Below are 24,575 nucleotides of genomic sequence, written 5' to 3'. Positions count from 1 at the left end.
GTTAGCGAGCATTTTCAGACACATGGAAGGAGACCTGTGTGACATATCTGCAGTGCAAATGTGTTCATACAGGCATGACAGTTTCTGTCACAAGTTAAAATGAGCGGCGAGTGGGTGTTGCTACGCTTATAGTCACTCGTGAAATTTTCAATGGAAAATTGTGTAGGCAGCTCCCATTGTAGCTGGGCACATTTTAGATAAATGAAAAACATCAACAAAGTAATTTCGGTATTAGACTTGTTTATAAATGAACTCTATTCACTCATTTAAGCTGCTGAAGCGCCTCTAGGGGATGGGTGTAAGAGGAAAGGATATTGCTGTGCTCTGTCAGACAAGCTGGTCCTGTAAACCAGCTGTCCTGCGCTGGCAGCAGTTGGCACAGTGCAAGAGATAAGAGGTGAGGTGCTGCACCCAGCCACTTGCGGAGCCGCGTCCATGAGACCCACCTTTCCATCCTGGTGTCGGTGGGGTTGAAAGAGCACTTCAAAACGTGTGTGTTGGCTCCACAGCTTCCGCTGCCCCCGGATGTGCTGGGGGTGGGTGATGGGGGACACTGCCTTCCCAAACATGGTGATTTCGTGGTCCTCCTGCTCCTGGCACAGCCGCCTGCGAGGCTTCAGGATTAGGGTTTTGGAGGGGCTTGGCAGACCTCTGTCAGGCTGTAAAGGCTTCAGCATGGCGTGGTGGTAAAGTGTTGAGCTGCTGGAATGTGCTCCAGTGTCACACCTGGATCAGCCCTGCCTGCTGGACCATCCAGCTCGCGGTCAGCCTGAGTTGAAACCCGAGGCCCAAGCAGCCCCAGGTATTTCCTCTGTGGCTGCAGATAGAGGTGCTTCTCGTAGGGTCAGCTGGGGTGCACTTTCTCCTGTGCATGCATCAGGTTGTGCACACTCACATGGCTTTGCCCAGGCCCTTACTTTGTGGCTAAATCCTTCTCCCCCTTCCTCCGTAGAGGCAGAGGGCTCTGGGCTCCAGCTCTTCATCCTCAAAGAAATTTCATGGTGATCAGCGTTGTCAGCTCTTGCATTTTTATCACTAGTCTCTAGATATCTGATGCTATTTCACAAAACTGCAGTTCTTGGTGTCAAATGATGAGATGGGAAATTCCACTTTTGGCTAAAATAGTAAGCTTCTGGTTTTGTGGGTTGCAGAGAAAAGCTAGAGACCTTGAGCCTGAAAGGCCTCACACAGCAGAAGGTTAAGTTAAAAGTAAAAATAGTGAAAAAGCAAACAACCTCCACCGTTATCACTTTAAGAGATCTTCGATTTGGAAACCAGTATCATGTTTTTCAAGAGCAAGAAGTAGGGCCTGACTCATGATATTTGAGCACCCAGCTTTGGCACTGCGAGGCAGGGGATTTCTGTGCCAAGGAACGAGAGTGCTGCCCACGGGGTGGGCTGGGAGGGTGGCGGGATGGCCAGAGTTCTCCAACACAGCCCTGCCGTGGGGTTGGCTTGCAGCTTCTGGAGTAAATGCCTCCTTGCTTCCAGCCTGCCTGCCTGGCCAATTCTGCTGCACTCTATGGTACCACCTCTTTGCAAAGCATGCTGGAAGAGAAGGGATCACCTTTGCTAATAACTTTTTCTGTAAAATAAGTGGAATAAATGAGTAGGCAGCTGTGAATCTACTCAGATCACCCATGATGCTCAGCAGTCCTACAAGGCTGACATGTAACTGCATCACTTTACATGTGCACAGAAAGGTACACTGCACATCCAGAGCATCGCATGACTTTCACAGATCCTGAAAATATGGGCATCTTTCTTGTTGCGGAACCAGGTGGTGGTACCCAGATGAACTGATGGCAGAAACCTCCAAATTTATGAAAGTTAATTCCAAATCTTAATTCAGCAGTTAGCCTAGCTAAAACCAAAGCTAATACTGGCACCATATTCTTGTACATATTACCAGCACCTACCACATAAAATAGCTATGTGTACCTGACGGCAGCGTAACTGTAGTAAAACAGGACTACTGGAGGCCCGTGCCCTGCTTAGATCTTCCCCTTACCTTGAAAATTCAGGAGCTAAGCAGCCGGGATGGATAATTAACCACTGGAGTCGCTTTCTAATAATCAGTTTGTATCGTCTACATTTATGAATGTCAGTAAGTGAATGGCTGTCATGAAACTCCATCATCTGTCCATCCTTTTGGCATAATGTCCTACACTATTTTTTCCTCCTAAAGCTTCCTCACTCAACTCTGGTACCTACATACTTGCATCATAAAGTCTCTTGGGAATGTTGAGCCATTGGCCATCTCACATCTAGTGATGTGCTTGCCGAGGTTTGCTTGTATCGCTGGCTTTTTATGTTGTGTGGAAGCTGTCTGATCTGACCAGGGAGAAGGAGGGATATGCAGAAGAGCTGCTTGCTCTGCAGAAACCTGTAGCAATTTGCTGTGGTGGACTCCCAGAAGCATAATAAGAGCTAACACTGCAGTGGACAATCTGTCTTGCAGATGCGGTGTTGATCAGGAATCCTTTAGTTTTGGGAGGCGAATTTCACATTGTAGTAGAGGTTTTCATGTTTCTTCTTAATGGATCTCTGCAGTTGGCCCTCCTGGGAAATCTGCCAGAGAGCTGTGAAATTGGTCGGATTGAACAATAAACTCCTATAGCTATTGTTGGCGTGTGCCGAGCTGCACATGGCAAGGCTAATTAAATCTGTAGCAGTTACAACTATGAATATGTAACTGGCAGCGGGCAGGGCGTAGAGCAGCGGGGGAAGCTGGAATATAGATCTGAGAGCCAGAATGCAGCTGTGGAGCCCTCTGCAGTGTGTCTGTCTTTTAATCTCTCTGAATCCCATCCTATGACATGCCAGACTCCTTGGAGGGGTGGGGAGAGGTGGTACAAAGTGCTTTCCCACTGATTTCCAGCGCAGCTGAAATTACCTGCTCGCCCTATCGTGACAGGATGGGTGGGCGATTTGAGGCGGGAGCAACAGACTGCACTGCTTTTTCTGCCCAGTAACACCCCAGACATAAAAGAACTCTGTGTCAGGCTTGATTGAAAGATTTATTTTTCTGGTGTACTCTTTGAACATTGCGTTGATGTCTACTTGCCAGGCACAGCAACAGTGTCTGACAGAGGGGAGACACAGTTTTTTTTATTGCATGGGTAGATGTGAGGATTTACTGGTCATACCTGGAGCCAGAAGCTAGAAGTTAAAAAGTCAATGATAATCTGTGTGTTATTAAGGTTTGGGATCAAAGGAGGCTTTTGACAATAAGCAACTGTTTTGAATTGAATACCCCTGAAGTTGGAGGCTGATAGCTGCCCCCCTTGGGTTAAACCCAAGTGTGTGGTTCCGGCCCTGGCTCCTGGTGACAAATGTCAGTATGAGTTTGTTAGCAGCTGCAGAAAGGTCAGGGACCAGAGAGGAGGACGGGCCAGATTTCTGAAGGTGTTTTAGAGACCTAAAAATGATGATAGCTGCATCACGAGACTGCAAAAAGTACCTGATTTATGAAGGCAGTTTGCATGATGACTGTTTGCATAGCCAGGTGCTGCGGTGGTTTTGGAGTCTGGCCCCAGCTCCTCTGCGCTCCAAGGGTCCATCCCGAGTGGTGGGATGCAGTGTGCAATTGCAGTGCGGACTGAGGCTGGCGTTGCTGCTTTTACCTTTGCTGCAGTGAACTCCAGATAAATAAAGGAGGTCAGCCCTTCAAACTGTAACCCAGTATCCTCTCATGAGTTTTAAATTTATTAGATGAAATAAACAGAAAAATACTGTTTTGGGAGAGACATAGTGAGGTTTAAAGTGCCTTGCGGAGAGGCGCTGGAGTTTTGCATGAAAAATGCAGATCCTGTGCTCCGGAGAGCACCCCCTTTGGGACCAGAGCAAGCCCAGATGGTGACTCCTCCAAGTGATTATTTTTCTGCCTTAAGCCTTTCCAGGAATTTGAGTGTGGGCAGGCTGCCAGTGGACACTGGCTGTCCAGACGCTTTAGCAATGTTTCGTGTGTACTCGCTGCCAGAGATACCAAAGTCCAGCTGCTGTCCCTGATCTCTTTGTCCCCTTTACCTTCTCAGCCATAATTACACAGGCGTGCACACACGCACGCATTCGTGTGACCCACACACGTACAAAGTGGGAGCGAAAAATCACCTGCTGTTTGCTGTCGTTTGCATATCTCACTAATCGTGATCGACAGCTCTGAAGTTATAGAGAACAGAAATCTCAAGAGTCGGAAAAATTACTTGGATTTAAAAAAAAAAAAAACAAAACGTACAAATAACAAACTGTGCAGCACACTGCAGAAGGCAGGCATTCGTCTTTCTAGGACAGCCAGCAAAGAGCAGTTTAACCAGGTCTTGTATTTCTTGCCTTGGAGACACTCTGTTTGGGTTGTCTCCCTTTCATTGCTTCCCGAGCAAAATCAGTCCTGTCTTATCTTTGCTGTTGCTGGAACTTGAATTATGCTGAAAATCTACCATTTTACTTTTAAGTCTCGAAGTAGAAGTAGGCTGTTTTATGCTGCACATTTGCATTTCTGCAAATCCAGTCCTGTGTCTGTTAGAGTTCAAAGTCTCACCGTGAAGTACTTGAGCTTGGAAAAGTGGGGCAGTCTTCACCGCTCTACAGCTGTCTCATCCCTTGTCTCTGTTAAGCTTGTTCATTCCTCCTGCGCTCTCCGGGAGATTTTAGGCAGCCCTTTTGTTGCCGGTGATGATGAAGTCAGCCGTATGAAAGATTTACACATGCCCAAAAAAAACCCTGAAAGATTTAGTATTTGGTAGTTTTGAAGGATGTTAGCTTGGACATTGGAGGCTTCCCAAAACTCAGAGGCTCAATGCTATTTAGCAGAACAAAACCTTTGCTTCAGCTCTGGCAGAGTGAAACTTCACCAGGTTTCATACAGCTTCACAGTAGTACTTTTGATGTGGAGAAGCTGAACCCAGACACCTCAAACTTTCGCAACAACTAGTTTGGGGGAGCCTTGTTTGTCCATCACAGCAGAGGCTGTCCATATTCGGTTCCCATGTACAATCTCCCTGCTCTGTTGCATACAGGGGGGCCAACCCTCTGCTCCCGGCTTTTCCCCATGAGAGTGTATTTAAATCCTGGGTTTGCAGCTCGTGTCCATTGCCACGAGAGACAGAAGGAGGGTCCCAGCCCAGCATGAGCTCCCCATGGCAAGGGGAGCAGGACAAGCACTTCGTGTTGAGGGCGTCCCCTCATGGCATCCCCGGGCAGCCGTCTGGGCCTGGAGCTGCTGACTGACCTGCCAAAGCCGACTGCCCGGGGCAGAAAGGCTACAGCCAGCTAAAGTTACCCAAGGATGACTGCGCAAATGTGAGCTCGGCGATTTTATTTTTAGTCGAACTTAAAAATAAAAATCCGTAAGTCATGTGTAATATAATAATTTTAGCTGTTGCCAAGACACGCTGAGCAACTGCTAGGAGGAGGGGAAGACCCATGCTGGTACAGCGGGGACCCTGTCCGAGGCGGTGGTGCCGGCGGGTCGGGGTAGCAGTGCCGAGCCCCCTCTCGGGGGGTACTACTGCCCCTGAGCCGCCCTGCTCAAGGTGTTGCTGGCCTTTGTTCTTTTGAAGCTGCCCGGAGTCCTTTTGTCCTCGCTGTCACCTCAAAACCAGGGAATCTGCCCTGAAACAGTGCTTTACCCCCCCACGGGCTCTGTGGCTATTGGTGTTTATCAATATTTAAAAAACAGAATAATTAATTTAAGACTGATTGTATCAAACCGTTAGGTTTGGACTTTTCCTGCAGTCTTACAGCAGCTTGGAGGACCATAAACATAAAGAGTGCTCTTAAAGATAGGTTTAATCTTAGTCTAGTATGTTTTCAAAGTACTGCATACGAATATAAACATCAGGCTTATTGTTCATTAGAAGCAAGGCAGCAGAGAAAGAAATCCCCCAAAGGAATATTACTTGCCATAAGTATCATTACTGCTGCTCAGCATTCACTTTATAGTGGGCTATATGCTATTTCCATCTTCTTTCTCATCCACTCTTAATTCTTTTTCTCTCCATCTTTCTTTCATGTAATGCACGCTTTTCTTGTTAGGATGCCGCTTGTGTGAGGTGCACAATTTCTTAGCACCCATTCTTTCCTATCTTTCAAAACAGCCAGAAAGGCAGGTGACAAGTGGTGGCTGGACAGGTGTGGGGAAGAGTTTCACTATGCGTAAAGTTTGCTTTGGGAGAAGGCGAGGCAGGTTTCAGGGAGATAGGGGGAGACTGTCAGCTCCTTTTGCTTTATTTTCAAAGCGTGATGTGATTTAGTTACAGTGTTTTCCTTAGCAGATAGTGAAAGAGTGAGGAAGACTTTGTTGACTTTGTTGCCTTTGGGTGGCTGAAGTCACTGAATTAAGTGATTGCAAAGCAATCAGCTACTTTGGACAAAATCAGCCCAATATAAAGCACTGAGCTTTCACAATGGCAGGGGCTCCTGGTGTGGATCAGGAAACCCAAACGTGCTTTTCCAAGCAGTCCTAGAGAGGCATCCCCAGGACTGAGTTTGCTCAAGGTTTGGACCTGTGGCTGTGACCGTGACTACGGTACCCGCAGCTTCTCCCTGTTCTGGCAGTCACTAAGAAACCGGGGGATGGGCTCTCAGCAGAGATGGAGATGGTGCCAGTGCCTGGTTCTGACCAACCTGCCTGGGGTGGGGGGCATCTCCCAGTGTAGACCCCTGCCCGGGCACCTGGGCGTGATGTGGCAGTAGCAGAGGGAGTCCAAAGCATGGGGGGTGGGGGGGGCAGAAAAATCCCCACACGTTAAAAACCTGGCTGACAGCCGTCTCTGGCTCTGGGCTGCTGCTGTAAACAGATCGTGTGGCCGAGGTTCATTGCCAGACGGGTAGATGAAGGGCACGTGTGCCCGTAAGGAGCCGTGGCGTGGGGGGACGACGACAGGGGCAGCTGCTGCCTCCGAATCCATGCCCAGTGTGGTATTAAGTAACCCTGCAGGTGACTCTGGGGTTCAAAGGTTCAGGAGTGACCCACCACCTTCCCTCCACACCACTAATAGCTGCTTGTTGCTAACGTAAATATTTTGTGTGTGCATGTTCCTCAGGGCACCCTGCCACGCTCCCGTGCTTTTTAGGACACGGCAGGGTGAAGGCAACGTCATCGTTGCAGAGGAAGGAGAGGCTGGAAGAGCGAACCAGGCACCTTAGAGACATGGAGGGTTTTCCCAGAGGAAGGAGAAAGTGAGCCTTGGGAAATAAGTGACCACTGCTAAATGTGGCAGGTTATGGCCAGAGAGTTTCTGATCTGCCTATAAAGTCTTAATTGTTTTTGTGATGCGTTAGCAGATTTTTGCTGCTGCTTGCAGTGCAGCTGTCAACTGCTCCTTGACACAAGAGCAACAATGCATGACCAGTTTTGTTTTTTCCAGAGGTTTTTCTTTTACTCACTTGCTTTTTCAGGGTGTCTGCTCATTTGTTCTCATTTCCCAGCACTGACAGTGTTACTCCCTCCTCACTTGCCCACCCTCTCATTGCAGAATCCAGAGGAGCCGTCAGAGAATCGTGCTCACGGGGAGATGATTCCTCATGAAGTCACTGGATCCCTTGCAGAAATCAAATGTGACTTTCCGTTTATCAGACTGAAATCAGAGCCAGCCAGACAGTGAATCCAGCACAGTGGAGGGGGGACGGCGAAAGATGAAATCCAACCAAGAGCGGAGCAATGAATGCCTGCCACCTAAGAAGCGAGAAATCCCTGCTACCAGCCTGCCTTCGGACGTGAAGCCGGTCCTGCCAAATGAAAACCACCGTGCAGACAACCTATCATGGCTCCCCAGCACACCCAGCGGCCAGGGCAGCCTGGGGGGCAGGCACCGGCCCGGGGGGACGTCGTCGGCGGAGGCAGGCTTGCCGCAGGGTTTGCACAAGTCGCTGTCTGCAGGGCTGGACTATTCCGCACCGAGCGCACCCAGGTCCGTTCCAGCCTCCACCACTCTCCCCACGGTGTACTCGCCCGCCCTCTCCCAGTCAGGGACCCCCGTTTCCCCCGTGCAGTACACACACCTGCAACACACCTTCCAGTTTGTTGGGCCCCAGTACAGCGGCTCGTACACCGGATTCATCCCCTCACAGCTGATTTCCCCAACAGCCAATTCTGCGACCGGCGCTGTGGCGGCGGCCACGGCTGTTGCGACCACTCCATCCCAGCGCTCCCAGCTGGAGGCTTATTCCACTTTGCTGGCCAGCATGAGCACCTTAAGCCAGCAAGGGCACAAAGTTGAGCCGCACCTGGTCAGGACGCCTGGACTGATCGCCCCCGGGTCTCCTCCACCCACCCAGCAGAACCAGTACGTCCACATTTCCAGCTCTTCCCAGAGCACTGTCAGAAATGTCTCTCCTCCAACCATCCCAGTCCCCCTGCACCCCCATCAGACAGTAATCCCTCACGCCCTTGCCCTCGGCCCTTCCTCCCAAGTGGTGGTGCAGTACGCCGACTCAGGGGGCCACTTTATCACCAGGGATACCCCCAAGAAGCCTGACAGCAGCCGGCTGCAGGCGATGCAGGCCAAGGAGGTACTGAACGGCGAGATAGAGAAGAGCCGGAGGTACGGCATTTCGCCCTCTGCCGACATGGGTCTGGTCAAAGCAGGCAATAAACCAGCTCCCCATCATTACGAGACCAGGCACGTGGTGGTCCACTCGAGCCCCGCCGAGTACGGTGTGCGGGATTCCTCAGGTGTCCGAACCTCCGTCATGGTGGTCCCCAACAGCAGCACGCCCACGGCGGATATGGAGGTGCAGCAGGCCACCAACCGTGAGACCTCTCCCTCAGCCCTCAATGACAAGGGAAGCTTGCACTTAGGAAAGCCAGCCCACCGGTCCTACGCCCTGTCTCCGCAGCAGGCTCTGGGCCATGAGGGGGTGAAGGCGGTGGCCACGCTGTCCCCTCACACCGTCATCCAGACCACCCACAGCGCCTCCGAGCAACTCCCCGTCGGACTGCCAGCGACAGCCTTCTACGCCGGGACCCAGCCACCGGTGATCGGCTACCTGAGCGGCCAGCAGCAAGCCATCGGGTACCCCGGCGGCCTGCCGCAGCACCTGGTGATCCCTGGCACCCAGCCCCTGCTGATACCGGTCGGCGGCGCGGACGTCGAGCCGTCGGGAGTGGCACCTGCCATCGTCACGTCGTCTCCCCAGTTTGCAGCAGTGCCTCACACGTTCGTCACCACCGCCGTCCCCAAGAGCGAGAACTTCAGCGCGGAGCCCCTCACCACCCAGCCTGCCTACCAGGCCACCATGGTGCAGGCGCAGATCCACCTGCCCGTGGTGCAGTCCATCGCTTCCCCCGCTGCCGCCGCGCCTCCCACGCTGCCCCCGTACTTCATGAAGGGGTCGATCATTCAGCTGGCCAACGGGGAGCTAAAGAAAGTAGAGGACTTGAAAACAGAAGACTTCATACAGAGCGCGGAAATTAGCAACGACCTGAAAATAGACTCCAGCACTGTGGAGAGGATTGAAGACAGCCATAGCCCAGGCATTGCCGTGATACAGTTTGCGGTGGGGGAGCATCGAGCACAGGTAATGGCAGCGCATGATGGGGTGGGGGGGATTGGACTGGGGTGCATGCTGTGGCCCCCCCAGGTGCAGCTTTTCTCAGCGCATCTCAGTCACTTTGGGTCCATGCAAGGTTGGTTCTTCATTGTTTACATCCATCCATGAGTCCAACTCTGGTCCCAAAATCATCCCCCTCAACAGGCCAGGGAAGCCATCAGGGTCACACTGATGATAAATTTAGTCTCTTGGATGTAACCCGGGTCTTTCTTATAGCCAGAGAACCCACAGGAAGAATTACATGCTCTTCATGTTTTTTCATTAATATATAAAATTATGTAAGCAGTACAAGAGGGTATATTTTGCATTTTGATAGGTGATTTTTACCTTCCACACTAGAAAGCTCAGGTTAGATTCAGCTCAAGTCCTACCCTTGAGAGACAGGTAGGGCACAAGGCAGTGAATTTCCATGGCTTAAAAACTTGGAGCTGCCTAGGAAGGGCTCCATCACACATGTAAGTTACTGATGTGCACTACAGAGTTTTACTGAAGCTTCTGTTGTGGGTAGTTTAAACACTGCACAGTTCACAAAAACTGTTTGTTTGAGGGTAATTTGGAAAGAAAAACTATCTAGGTGACTGGGAGGCTGCGCTTCTGACCTTTGTTTCTCGTTGGTTCCAAACGTAGGAAGAAAACCTGTAACTTTCCAAAGGTATTTTTAGGCTGAACGTGAGTACATACTGATCATAAAGCATTATCCTGATGCTGTCCATTTTCTGAGCAATTTAGATTCTGCTGTGGTGAGGCTGGAACAATTCAGATACACTGGATAGCATTTTGCTTCCTAGAGGTACTCATTTTAAATAATCTTGTTGCAAATCTGTTTGGTGTGGTTTGAACGCTGGGAACTGCAGCATCTGCAACTCCGATGGTGCACCCTCAGTGCTAGAGAACCAGAATGAGAGGGAGGGAGGAGCTGGACGCTGACACATGTAGTAAAGCACCTCAGGCTGACAGTTTGGAGAAGAAAAACAAACAGCAACGGTACTGAGAAGCAGATTACACGAAAAATTTCCTACAGTCACAGCAGTCTGTGGCCAGTCCTCCCCGCCTTGCGCACACATGGTATATTGCTACATGTGACACATCCCCTTTCTCATGTCAAATGTGCAGATTCCCTGTGTGGTTTTTATTCATGTACGTTTGTGCATCTGCACAGCTGATAGAAGTTTGGCCTCTGGTGCTTTCAGTATAAAGACGTGATTTTTTTCCCCACCGCTTAACTGTATTTTGGTGCATCTCAGGCTTCATTATTAGAGGAACCGTCCTTGGATCAGGACCAGTTCCTATAATTTGCCCCAGTGCCTTGAATAATGAGATTTCAAAGGCAGCAATCTCCCATCTGCAATTTTCATCTTGCTCTCGTTTCTCTCCGTGCAGCTGGGCCACCGGTCTCTGCACTAGCAGAAGAGGTACAAATTAGCAGGTAGCATTTGTGTCATGTCTCGTTCGCATATCTGTCAGCGCAGGGGATGTGTTGCAGTTCCAGGCTCCAGGAGGAGTGCCTTTGCAAGGGGGTGGACTGCCATCCTCTGGCAGAAAGCAAACCGAGTCTGAGGCGTAAAAATCCAGGGCCAGGCACACGGGTCTCACCCAGCAAAGTGTCACCTTACGGAGGATTCTGCCTATCAGGAGCGGGCTGACATCATCGCTGCCAAAATACTCCCCAGCTGTGTTTCCCACGGGGGATGCTTCCAGAATGGAGGGCGAGTCACGTAGAGATATGATTAGAAACAGGGGTTTAATTTAGGTTTCCTGCAGATTCCAGGACTTGGTCTCTTCCCAGATCAGCTGCAGCCCTGCATAGTGGGGACAGCTCTGCTGTTTTTCCCTTGCCTGAGTTGAGAGAGAGAGATCGTTTCTCCATGCTTGAAGCCTCCAGTGACCTCACCCTCAGCCTGACGTGGCCATAAGAAAGCATTTAGTCTTACTAGCAGGCATGCGGGAGTCATTGCTCGTTAAAAAATTGACTGCATGAAGAGGGCTTAAGTCTCCTTGTTGAAAGAACAGTATTTAGTGGTGCTGCTTTGAGCAGTAGCACTGCGGTGCCGCTGCGTTTAAATATATCTTGACTCCGGAGTACAGCGGGGATATATCTGCATGTGTAGCTTCACAAGGTATTTCATTACAATCAAGTTTCGGTTGCATGCTTACTTCTGGAAGGAGGGAGCTTTTCAAACAGTATTAGCAAGGGACTGTAAGTTGTAAAGAGTAAGTGCTGTATCAAAAATAGCATTGTATCATTAGCTTTGGCTCACTTATGTACTCTTTTCAGCCGTCTCTGGGAAGTCATTATAATATTGATGAATTCGTATTTTCAGACTCTGCAAACATTAGCTAATCTTCTCACCAGTTGAGGGACAGAGGTAGGAGATTATTTTTAGCTGAGTGTATACAAATGTAATGTAAACAGGGAGGCACCGCACAGCTGCTATTGTATCGTGTCACTGCAAGCCCACAGCTGCCCCCCTCCCAGCCCAGCACTTGGGCTGAAGGAGGTTGTCCTCCCTCCTTTCCCCATCTTCCAGTCACTTGGTGAATCCAACACTCTCCCAGGTGTTGGAAACCTAGAGGAAGGTTAATTGACCTAAAGCTACATACCTTTTCATTGAAATAACTGGCCTTATCCCTGGAGGGAGGCAAGTTTCCATTTCACAGCATCCCTACTCTGGATTAGCAAGAAGTCAAGTATCAACTGGACGAGAACGCAAAGTCCAGCTATTATTCATCTGCATTCAGGTTGCCTAAAGGAAAAGACATACAGATCTGCATCTCTTTGCAATTCCACATATTATTCTTGTAGTAACATGTTCATCATTATTACTTGTCCTTTCTTTTGCTGCCAGGAACAAGCGGAAGCCATTCGCCTCCATTGATGTTAAGGTCAAAACACACAAGAGATGCAAAATAAGTTTACTGAAATGTGTGCTTTCATCCCTGCATTTCAGTCCCTAGTTATTCCTAAAGTACATCTTAAAAAGAAAAGATCATTATACAGTTCTTAATTTTTCTTTTTTAAAAAAGCAGTATCATAGACACCAGAGATGGAAAAGTCCTGTTAGATCATGTAGTTAATAGCCCTAACTAGTTTAGTGCATATTTTTTTAGATCATCATCTAGCTTAGTTTTCCCCTTATATATCTGCATGCACGCAGACCAGTTACTTTTTCTTTTATTCAGTGCTCTCCTTTTCATTATCTTTGGCACCGTAACAGGCACAGAAAGAGAGATGTTGACTCGGTTTGCTGCTGCAGATGGACATCTCTCCCAGCCTTTCCCTCTTGTGGTCTTCGTGTCCCCTTGTCACAGGGGCAGTAAGTCCTTGTTCCTCCAAGTGATGGGGCAGCTGTGGTGTATCTTCGAATGCATGTTACTGAATTTTGGGAGCGCAGCAGATAAGAGCTCTGGTGTTTTTTGGGGTGGAGGGAAGATCAGGAGTCCCGAAGTCTCAGAGTAGGGAAGGTTGTGTGGGAAGGCGGCACTGCAGAGTCTTCTCTCTGCTGGAGGGAGAGCTTCTGTTCCACAAATCCACACAGTTGTGTTTTGGACCTGAGGAGTCTCTCAGCACCCACAGGGAAGCTGCCTTCAGCAGAGAGCTCCACCACTTAATTGCACGTGGTTTCTAGAACCGCTTCCTCCTCTTTGTTTCCAGCCTGCCACTCCTAGTTTCATCACATTTTAATAATATCAGAGAGAAAAACAATTGGAAAATGTATGTTTACATTTATTTAAATACAGTTCACGTGAACCACTACTATGAAGTACCTTTTGATTTAGCGCTTGTCACGTTGGTTTGCCAGCGAGTCCCAAGACTAAAGTTGCCCTGTTTCTGAACGATGGGAAAGGTATTTATTTCTTAGGCATCAGATCTTCCAGCACTTAGCATCCGTGTTCCAGCTCCATCCACAGTTTCCTGAGCAGTCTGAATTGGCTGCCTTACCTACTGGGTTTGGCTGAGATATACAATTATAAAGGGTTATAGAAAATTGCAGATATTCAGTGGCTGCACTGAAGAGTTCGGGGGGTTTTCACTAATCATTCTTAAAAAAAAGAAATAGAAATGTAGCTTGCAGTAGAGCCTCGATGTGCTTGAAGAGGGACCAACATTTTGGTTTCTTGTTTTAGTGTCTTAGTAGTTGGAAAACAAGTTCCAGACTTCCTTCTCTCTTACAATAGTCATGACAAGTTATTGAGGGAAGGAGCTTTTGTGTTTTAACGCAGCAGACAGAAAAAATTATGTGGGGCTGTTTTTACTGAACTTTCATACTTAAAAGGTCTTTGACTACTATTGCTCATGGTTGCCTTAAATCCCAAGTTAGCTGAATCCAGAAGCAGCCAGCTGAAAAAGCACCTGATAATCTGTGAGAGAAGCCATTTCAGATTGATAGTAGTACATGCACACTGTGACCAGATCGTGGAAAATACAGCATATCACCGTCTTTATTACTTGGTATTATTCGTGATCACCACCACCAATTCCAGGATTTGTTTCAGTGACTGACAGTTCAGACAAGTGTTTTGGATGCCACATTAAAAAAAAAAAGAAGTAACGTGCTGTGGAAGTGTGTTCACATCAAGAGGAGCTTGTGTGTCGGTGAGGATAATGCACACAAGCATGCATGATTCCCACAGATACAAATAGCTTTTGACAAGGATGGGTAAGTATAAAAAGAAAGAAAAAAATATAGCAGGCAGGAAGGAAGAAAGAAAGAGGAGAGACATAGTAATATAAAGGAGAAAGCTGCATCCACCAGATGATCCAAGCCTGGAGAGAAGCCTACAACTCTGTGTAGACAGCAGTTTCCATTTAAGTCCATGGGAGATACTGGATATTCACCACTTCTCCCAGTCAGATGCCTTACTGAGAGGAATATGTGTGGAATAGGGTCCCAAGCTCTGGCCAAATATTTCTGCAAATCCTGGCACTTAAGTGTTTCTATCCAGCAGCATTGAAGGATGGGTCTTCGATGGTTACCTCCCCCCACTTATGCTTCAAAGTATAAACCAGGCCTAGAGTCAGGTCCCTTTCCACTGTTGCCATGTGTGTAGTTGGCTGTTGGCAGACAGTTCTGGTCGGAAGAGCTTTAATACGACAGAAATCAATGTTTTGGGGAGTATCTAGTGCCTCTAAACTGCTCCTTTCAAAATTCCTTGTATAGTGGCTTGCTCTGCTGGGCAGGCAGAGTGGCAGGAGATGGTTACACCATCAGACCAGGATCCTGCCTTCAGCATAAGCCACCCTCTTGGAGTTGCAGACCTTATTGGTGTTACGCACAGCAAGTTAAAAACGTGCTAAATTTTTAAAAAGTATTAGTCGTGATTTCCAGCCCTCATGGGTGTGTGCCAGGTGGGGGTTTGGCCCCATGGGCCATGGCTTGCATGGGCCCACATCAACTGATGGAGCCTGCAGACGCAGCGCCGTGCAGCGAGTGCTGCAGTGCTGACACCTGCAAAGATAAGTGGCTGTTTAGGTTCTTTATGGTGTTGGGACCTCAGGCCCTGGCATCTGCAAGGTCAGGAAGCAGTGGGCAGCTGTTGATGGTTTGTTCTCCTGGCTATTGCAGCTCCCTGTTTGATAGGGTTCGTAACCAGATATGCTGTTGAAGTGGGGGGCAGAGGAGACAGGGCAGAAAAGGAGACTCAGTGCAGGAGCTGCAGGAGGAGGAGGACAGATGATCCTTTCCCTGAGGAAGGGCAAAGAGGTGAACTCAGCTGTAGGGTGGGACAGCAGGTGTGAGAAGGAAGAAACTGGACTGGGAACAGGACTGCTGGGGGATGGTGGGTTCACACTCGCCGCTCTTACAGCTACAACTCTGCACATGCTCATGGTTCCCATCAGCATGCTTCATGTGTTTAAGGCTAGTAAGTATAGGCTTGTATGGGTGGAGATCAGGATGATGGTAGTTTAGGAAATGGTATGTCAGAGCTGGGAGCAGGAGCCAGAGCTTCTTGCAGCCTTGGGGAGCTTTCTTTAAACCCTCCTTTGGCTGGAAAGTGTCTTTAGGTGTAGATGACAGGTTCTAGGTACCACAAGGGTACAGTGTGGAAAGGAGGTTGCCAGATGCCAAAGCCTTTTTGCCTCTTATGCCTCTCTGAGCAGCTGGATAAAGGTAAAACTTTGTTCCCGACAAGGTCTTGTGCTAAGAAATGCCGAGCTCAGATAAACCATTAACACTCATTTGACAAGGACAGGCATGAAGTCCACCGGTCAATGCACTGATTTCGCAGAAACTGAGCGTCGCTTTTGCAATTTGGGTTTCATCCCTTTCCCCCTCGGCGAGCGCCGTCTGCTGCACAACGTGTGTGAGGGCATACGGGTGATCTCATGCTCTCCCTTCTCTCTCCCTCTGTCTCTCTCTCTGTTGTCCCTTCTCTTTCTGCAGGTCAGCGTGGAAGTCTTGGTAGAATACCCTTTTTTTGTATTTGGACAAGGCTGGTCATCCTGCTGCCCCGAGAGAACCAGCCATCTCTTTGATTTGCCATGCTCCAAACTGTCGGTGGGGGACGTCTGCATATCTCTCACGCTCAAGAACCTGAAGAACGGCTCTATTAAAAAGGGCCAGCCCGTGGACTCAGCTAGCATCTTGCTGAAGCATTCAAAGAATGACAGTCTAGCTGGAAGTAGACACAGGTGTGCGGAGCAGGAAAACGGGATTAATCAGGGAAGCGCACAGATGTTAGCTGAGAATGGTGAACTGAAGTTTCCGGACAAAATAGGATTGCCTGCAGCACCTTTGCTCACCAAAACAGAACCCAGCAAGCCCCCGGCAACGAGGAAGAGGAGGTGGTCAGCCCCCGAAACACGAAAACTAGAGAAATCAGAAGAGGAGCCACCTTTGACTCTTCCCAAGCCTTCTTTTATTCCTCAGGAGGTTAAGATTTGCATTGAAGGTCGATCCAACGTAGGAAAGTAAAAGTTGTTTGGGGAAAGGAAATTAGGCTATCCCTTGTCATTTTTATCCAGATTACTGTACTGTAGACTAAATAACCCAGTATTTACATGTTATCATCTTATTTTAGGTTTATGTTATAACCTTGTTGTTATAGTTGCAGCTGGTATTATGCAGGAGACTGGTGCATATGTTTTTCCACAAGTGTTTGTCAGTGACTAGGTTTATCGAGAGCTACGGAAGGGGCAGTATCTGCTTCACACACCCTTAGTGGAAATGAATGTGTTGTCATGGCTCCTGTTTTCTAACACCTCGTGTAGGACAGGGTCCAGCTGTGATTTTGTTTCCTTTTTGTCGCTGTTTCTTTTGTTTTCGTTTTGTTGTTTTGGTTCCCGTTCTAGTTTTTTTTCTGGAGGGAGGTGAGGAGAAGGGAACTGTAGCAGAGGTGCGTGTCAGGCGTGGGGTGTGTGCGCGCGTGTGTGTGAGTGTGTGTGCGCACCAGTCCCGAGGAGGGACTGGGGTTCTGTGTCTGGTTGGTGAAGAGGTTTCCTCACCCAATGTTGAGGACACCACCCACGGGTCTTCTTGAGAAGGATCGGATGTTTTCAACAACAAGCCAACACTTAATCAAGGCTCTACAGTATATATATATATATATGTATATATTTTTATATATATATATATATATATATATTTGTGTGTGTGTATATGTATATATATATTTTTTCCCCCCATGGGGTCTGACTGCACTGATTTTTATTCCTAAAGCAACTGCCACACCAACATTTCCTTTCTGCTTGCTAGTGCAGTTCCATTGCCCGGAGTCAGCAGATGGGGAGGCTGTACAGGCTCTTGCTCCGGTCGCCCTGCAAGGTTTTCCTTGCCGGCGATGGGGTGGGTGGGTGGGTGCGTGTGTCGTGGGTGTGCGTGGGTGTGGGTGAGGAGGCCTCCGGCTCCACAGATGCGCCTGGCTCAGGCTCGCTCCTGTTTCTGTGCAGTGTTAGACAAACCGACCGGGTTACGCCATTGACATTTGCTTCCACAAGGTAGATGCGTACTGCCCCTGGGAGATCACAGGCATCCGTTGTTCGCAGTTAGGTTGCAAATCCTTTGTCTTTAGTACTGTTTTGAGTTCATGATTATGGACAACTGGTGCCACTTTTTTTCAGATTTCGGTGTGACACAGGAATCCGCTGTTGGAGATGAACCTAGAATGTCTTTAAGCACTTAAAATGCTGTTCACACTTTATTACTGAGCATCCTGGTCTAACACTCAGTACGTACTGTATCTCACTTTAATCTGCTCAGAAAGCAACAACAACAACAACAACAACAACAACAACAAACAAATCTCTTCAACACTGTAACTACATGCAACTATGTAAAGTTTTCTCACAGGCAAGATGCTGAAAGTTTTAATGTGGTTTCAAAGGGATGAATGTGAATTATTGAACTAGTATGTGACAGTCATTGTCCACAAAGGACTACTTAATAGGAGGCACTTTTTAAACTTTAATGCTTGAGAAAGAGTTAAAGGCATATGTGAGCTGACAGATAATTAAAAAAAAATAAGAGAAAGGAAAAAGGAAAGAGGGAAAAAAAATCATTGTCCAGTGTTTTTGAAAAAGATGGACTTTAAAGAATCTTGCAATTTGCACATCTTGAGTTTATCATTTGTGTGGTATTCCTGCAGTTTTTACCTAATAATGTTGTGGGTTAGGGGGGGTCTGAAAGAGCATAAACAAATGTAGCAATTACTCACTAACCTGCCTATGCTCTAGGCCATTTCATAGGGTTACGTTCCTTTCAGAGTTCATTTTTGGTCTTTCTACCATATCTGCCACACAGAACCAGGTCCTACCGGGACAGCTCTGAGAATTTTTCTTCAGACTTGCTGAGAGAGTTTTCCACAAGAAACATTTCTATACGTAAGCAAGGTGTTTGTTTGTTTTGAAAACAAACCTATTGTTATTTTATTATTATTATTATTTGTTATTTTAATTGCATGGTTTTCCATTGGAAAGGCGAGATCTCAAGAGTTTGGTACAAACCAAGTAGGATGGGGATGGGGCGGGGGGGGAGGGAGGGATTCACGCCGTTCAGTCTTTCCTTTTCCCCAGGTTGGGGCCGGATCCTTTGGGGTGCTGTGCACCCCCCTCCTGCGGGAGCCCCGGGGAGGTGCGGGGATGAAGCACCATGGGGCCGAGCGCTGGAGTCTTGTTGCTGCCCCTGGAAAGATCCCTTTGGCGGGATCCCCAGCCCCGGGGATGGCGCTTAGGCCTGGCTTGAGTGGGCGGGCTCGACATCCTTGGGGAAGCTCTGGAAAAGCTGTACAGATGGGGAGAAAAGGAAATATAAAAGTCCCGTCGTTAGAAACGCAGCGACCTAAAGTAAACAAAAGTTATTTAAAATCTTGTTTTCCCTCTCCCCTAAAATACAGTCCCTTTATTTAAGAGAAGAAATGTTAACCCCGAACCCCAGCTTTGACTCTGTTACTTGAAATTAGCTCACACCAGAACTAATTGTTTTTATACCATATTCTGGGGTGCACCAAAAAGTTGAAATACATTTAAAATAGCTTGAAACTATTCTTGAATTTCCTTGAATTTTATTAACCTCTCGGCAGGCTACCAAATAGCTGAGTGGGTTTCTTCTCACAGTCACACTGCTTAGTTAGTGCTTATCTGTTAATATTTCTGCTCAGAGAAGTTGCTTAATCTTCCATATACTCTGCTCAGGGCACTTGCAATTTATTGTTTTGTTTTGTTTCCTGTTTTGTTTTTAAGCTTTGATGGTAAAGGAATAGAAAGAAATACAGATTTTAGTTCACAGTCGTACCACTATTTCTGTACTTCATGCATACTCGAAAAAAAAATCTCAAGTGAAACCATACGCATACACATTTGTGGTTAATAAGGAAGCAGCGGCTATTAAACTGACTGGATCTATTCAACTAACACTAAAAAAATAATAATAATAAAAAAATACATTTGGAGCAATAGGAATGTATTAGTTCTGTGCTTGTATTTCAGACCGGGGAATTCTGAAATAACTGGTTCTTTGCAAACAATTGTCCCTTTCCGTGCTTTGGCTTTTGTAGGATGTGCAATACTTTACGTGCCAACTTAGACTCACCCGCGCGGTGTTCGCTAGATCTCATACCCACTTCTGATTTCCCATCGCTTTGTTTTGTTGTTTATTCTAATCGTTTTTTTCTTTGTTCCTTCTTATTTTTTAGTTCTTTTTTTCACTATTAGTAGCTGCCTGTCCTCCTACCCCCCCAAAAAAAAATAATGTGTTAAGGGTGAAGCATCCCTTGCCCCGGGAAACACCAACCCTTTGTGTATCTGATGTTAAGAAAGATCCAGGAAGAAAAAAAGCAAAAAATGATGTATTAATATCTGTGTGCCAACCAGGCGGAGGGCAGCACACAGACAAGACCTGACTCCCCCCGAGGAGAGAAAGATCCCCCCCTGGGACCAAGTCCTTTGCAAAAGGGGGATGCTTTGCCTCTCCCCCCGGCACTGAGCATCCCTTGAAGCGAGTCCCCGCCCGGGAAGCACCATCAGTCCCTGGGCACAGGCAAAAATGCCACTCGCGGGCACGGAGATGCTGAGGCCAAGCTGAAGGAGGAGGTTTAGACGCTGCTGCTGCTGCTGCTGCGCGGCGTCCACTTGGCAATAGTAACTGACAATAGTTTTTCTTTTTGTCTTTTTTTTTTCTTCTTTCTTTTCAGCAGGCCTATTTAGTTTACAACAAAATGCATACAATCACCAAGAAATTAGTCAGGGCGAAGAAAAATAAAACAAGAACCTCTTTATAGGGATTTCTAAAAAAAAAAAAAAAAAGCTATCTATCTATCTAATCTATCTATATATCTATATATATAAAGTGACTGTTCCTTATAGTGTTTAACTTAGGCATTGTTTCAGTTCGTCTGGGCCACATCATGGGGAATTTGATTTTGATGTCACTTACCTCAAGTCCACTGGTCGAGACCCAAATCGGAGTCGCAGTTGACCTGTTTTACCATTTTGTGCGTTGCCCTTGGGCTCGCTTTCCCTCAAAAACGCAGACCTCGGGAGGAGGGGGGGACACGCATGTTCCTTTTTCTTTTTATTAATTCCTTCATGCCGCTGTCGCTTCATTTGACCTGTCGTTCCCGTCATTTTCTTGGCGTGGGGAAGTGACATCACTACTCTCATTTCCCTTAAATCAAGGAACATTTAGAAACCTTTCACACCTTTTACTCAGGGATGGGGCTGGCATATGTGTGGTACACTGATGTGACCAGAAGCAGCACTTTTACTGCTCCGGAGTAGGGATGTACAATGTTACAGACAAGTTTGGATTTCCTGCATCTTGTGGTTTAAACTTTGTAGATCTCATTTAGATGGCAATACAAAAGCAGCATGCTCAGCACAAACTGTAGCTGTTGGTTATCGTGAAAATGCGGAGATTTATTTTACTTTAAAGTGTGTTGTAGGAAAATGGAAACGGTGAAATTCTGTTAATACTTGCAACTGCTAAAAAAAAAAAAAAAATCCTGTATCAAGGAGAGCGAATCCTCAGTATTTTTAAACACTAATAGTGTTATTTCAAAGACGGTGGGGGGGGTTCTCTTGGCGCAGTGCTCTGCGTGTCTGGAACCCAGTTCTGCAAAAACTTACGCATGTGCTTGCGGGAGGGCCGAGCTGGCTGGCGAAGGCTGCTCAGGAGCTCACTGAGAAGCACACGTATAAATCTTTGTGAAATCACAGCTCGGTTCAGTCGCGGCCACGTCCTGACCTTAACCAGGCGGCTGGAAAAATCTTGGGTGATGTCCAGGTTCAGCAGGGCGAAAGCCCCAGGCGGGTGGTGGGGATCTGGCCCGTTGGAACACTTCTGCTGTCCCAGGAACTCGACAAATGGCAAAATGGGACATGCACTCATACAAATGATTTCCATTTCTTCCCTCCCCATCCTCACAGGTGACAGCAGAGCCTGCTCTGGGCTCTGGCTGGTGCTGATGTGAAAAGCAAGGGGGATGAGCGCACCACCAGAGTGCGGGCAGTAATCTCCTTTCCTCTGGTTTATCCAACCCTCCCACCCCCCCAATCCTAAAATACATGGCAAAATGAGAATTTGTTGATGCAGATACGCATACGTGCACACGCAGACGGGAGTGTCTGTTTGCACACAAATAAATATGTGTGGATTTTTTTTTTACACGTATGCCTACATGTGTACTTGATCCCTGTCCTGAGGACAGCCTTGCTTTGTGTCAATAGGGAAATTCCAAACGCGTTGCACACCTCTACTCCAGAGTTCAATTTCTTTTACATAGACGACCTCGCTTCAGATGTGTTACCTTTACTGATAGGATCTTTTCTTGTAGCACTATACCTTGTGGGAATATTTTTTGATGTAAACCTAATTTGAGAAGCTTATTAAAAATAGAAACTTTTTTTGAAGCACTCACATTGAGGAGTACAGGTAATGTTTTAAAAAATTGCACAAAAGAAAAATGAATGTTGGAGTGATTCATTCAGTGTTTGAAAAAGAGATGGCTCTGTTTGAACAGTGAGTTTCATACCTTGTTTGTAAAAAAAAAAAAAAAAAGTTTTTAAATACAAAAGAAGAGAAAGGTTGAAAAGTTACATGTTTTTTGTATATAGAAAATGTCATGTCTAGATGATCTGATTTGTATTGGCCTTGGCCAGGAAGAATTATTACTTAAAAGGCTCTTAAAGAACAACTGTGCTTAATTTTCTGTTCGTATTACATGGGTCCCATTTCTGGGGAATGGAGTCACGCTTCACACTTGTTTATTCCTGTGCTGAGCATATACCCTGGAGCGGCAGTTCTCGAGCGCGGCTACCAGGCACTTCAAAGGGTGGCTACTGTGCAAAACCAGAGTCTTGCTCTCCAGCTGCGTTTTGGCTTTAAGTCTCTCCTGCCTGCGCCAGGGGGGCCCCTGGCAGCCCACGGGGCAAGGCTGGTTTTGAGGGAGGCCTTGGCCGTGCCCTTGGCTGTTGAGCGCAACCTGCTTGGTTCCTGCTGAAGCCTTTCGGTCCCGTTTTTTTTCCTCCCTCCGGGATGCTGTTCTGTGTTTTTTCAGCACTTCCTGTTGCAGACGAAACCCAAAGAGTATAACCCTGAGCAAGAAGTGCTTCTAACAAGGGATCCTAGCCCAGCGCTAGCAGCAGAGCGATACCCCGGGCAACCCGGCCTTCTGAGCCCCATCACTGCCCCCTCTCTCCCAGACTCCGCTTTTGGAGCTGCTGGGGAGCAGTCAGTCACACAGAGCATGTTTCCAGTGATGGTCTTGACAGATGATGAGACCAGTGTTTTTTTCAGAAGCCAAAAGGAGAGGATCCTGAAGCAGTTTCTGAGGAGAGGGTCCTTTTCCAGTCCAAAGATTGAGCTGGGCAGCTGGGAGCCAGTGGCAGGGCGGAGGGTGTGAAGTTTCAGGCTGCACCCGTCCCCCTCCCCAGAGGTAACCCAAGCTTTGGCTCCTGCAAGCACAGGGGACAGAAAATACTCACCCTGTCCAAGTGACCCCCCTGGGTGCTCAGAAAACCAGCCCCAGTTGTGTTACAAATGAAGTGCATTCAGCCAACAGGTAGTATTTATACAATAACAGTCTCTAAGGTTTCTGTAGGGTTTTTTTTCTTGTTAGCTGAAAGGACTCAAGTCTTCCACTGAGGATTTTATGGAGGCTTCATCCAAGATAGTTTCTTTTTTGTTCGCTTCTATTTTGAGCGGTCAAAGCTCCTGTGCCCTTTCCCTTGACCACGCGGTAGGTATGCATTGGAAGTGTTGTTCACGGCGGGCGTTAGTCAGTCAGTTGTTGAAGCCACCATGGCTGTACTACAGGATTGCTGACGAGCAGAAACTTCAGGGCCCAGATCCTCGACCGGCACGGAGCTGGTGTGGGACCACCAGGCTCCCCGGGCAGCCCCACTCTGCCCCCTCACAGCCATCCTGCCCTGGCGTTTGCTTTAAGAAGTCCAGGACCCACGTATTCACCCTTTGAACGTGCTGTGCAGCACTCCTGTCCGAGGCAGTCGCGTTGGGGTCTGGGTAGCCAAGGGCAAAACGGGCCTGGGGCAGCTGCGGGGGGCTCGCTCTGTGTCTTCTGCCTGGCCGTCGGGCTGGCCTCTTGGCGAAGTCACTCATCTGTTAAGGCATAGATGCAACTCTTCACAACAGTCAGCTAATGTTGAAACTCACTAATGTATGTATTTGCTTTTTTTTTTTTTTTTTTTTTTTTGGATAATATATTAACTTGTGGAACACTGTTCTTTTCACAGTGTTACAAAACGGGGCGGGGAGGGGGGGAGGATTTCCCAACCTTTTTCAGTTTGGGTGAGCTACTGAAAATCATTTTGTACTAGCTATGTCACCGCTCCCAGCAGCCAGCGGCAGCGCTTGGCGCGGGGCCGTGCCGGGTGAAGGTTTAGCCATTCTACAGCAGTAGTTTTTTAAAGGTTTTTTTTCTTCCTTATTTTTTTTAGGGTTTTTTTTTGGTTTTCTTAAATGGTCTGGTTGTTGCAAATCACACTTCCAGTGTAGTTCCTTAGTGTAGGCCCAGTAAAAGGGATATCGCAGCTTTGTGTTGGGGAGAAATTGAGCTGACATGGCCAGTACAAAGGAGAAATAGGGAGGGAATAACGTTTTGCACCTTATTGAAAAGAGGAGAAGATTTTAAGTGCATACAGACATAGTTAAGAGCTTTTATTGTGACAGGAGAACTTTTTTCCATATGCGTGCATACTCTCTGTAATTCCAGTGTAAAATATTGTACTTGCACTAGCTTTTTTAAAACAAATATTAAAAAAAATGGAAGAATTCATATTCTATTTTCTAATGGTGGTGTGTCTATTTGTAGGATACACTCGCGTCTGTTTATTGAATTTTATGGTCCCTTTCTTTGATGGTGCTTGCAGGTTTTCTAGGTAGAAATTATTTCATTATTATAATAAAACAATGTTTGATTCAAAATTTGAACAAAATTGTTTTAAAGAAATTGTCTGTATACCAGTACAAGTTTATTGTTTCAGTATACTCGTACTAATAAAATAACAGTGCCAATTGCAAATGCGTGTTTTGTTGTTATAACTGTGTGAGAGCTCTCCTAGGGAAGTA

General features: G+C 47.4%; 1 protein-coding gene across 10 annotated transcripts in view; it reads left to right on the top strand.

Annotated features, from left to right (window-relative positions):
• Positions 1 to 24,528, top strand: part of ATXN1 (ataxin 1) — a 358,291-nt gene extending 333,763 nt beyond the window's left edge. For all 10 annotated transcript variants that reach the window (XM_065052371.1, XM_065052372.1, XM_065052375.1 and 7 more), the window contains 2 exons: positions 7,479 to 9,522; positions 15,939 to 24,528. In XM_065052371.1, the coding sequence (XP_064908443.1) occupies positions 7,639 to 9,522; positions 15,939 to 16,469 (2,415 nt within the window). In that variant the 5' untranslated portion in view covers positions 7,479 to 7,638 and the 3' untranslated portion in view covers positions 16,470 to 24,528. The remainder of the gene's footprint in view (positions 1 to 7,478; positions 9,523 to 15,938) is intronic.
• Positions 24,529 to 24,575: the final 47 nt, after the last annotated feature.

This window comes from Columba livia, chromosome 2 (assembly GCF_036013475.1).
Source record: "Columba livia isolate bColLiv1 breed racing homer chromosome 2, bColLiv1.pat.W.v2, whole genome shotgun sequence".
NCBI lineage: Eukaryota > Metazoa > Chordata > Aves > Columbiformes > Columbidae > Columba > Columba livia.
The sequence above is the reverse complement of the archived record's forward strand: the minus strand, read 5'-3'. Positions and strand labels throughout refer to the sequence as shown.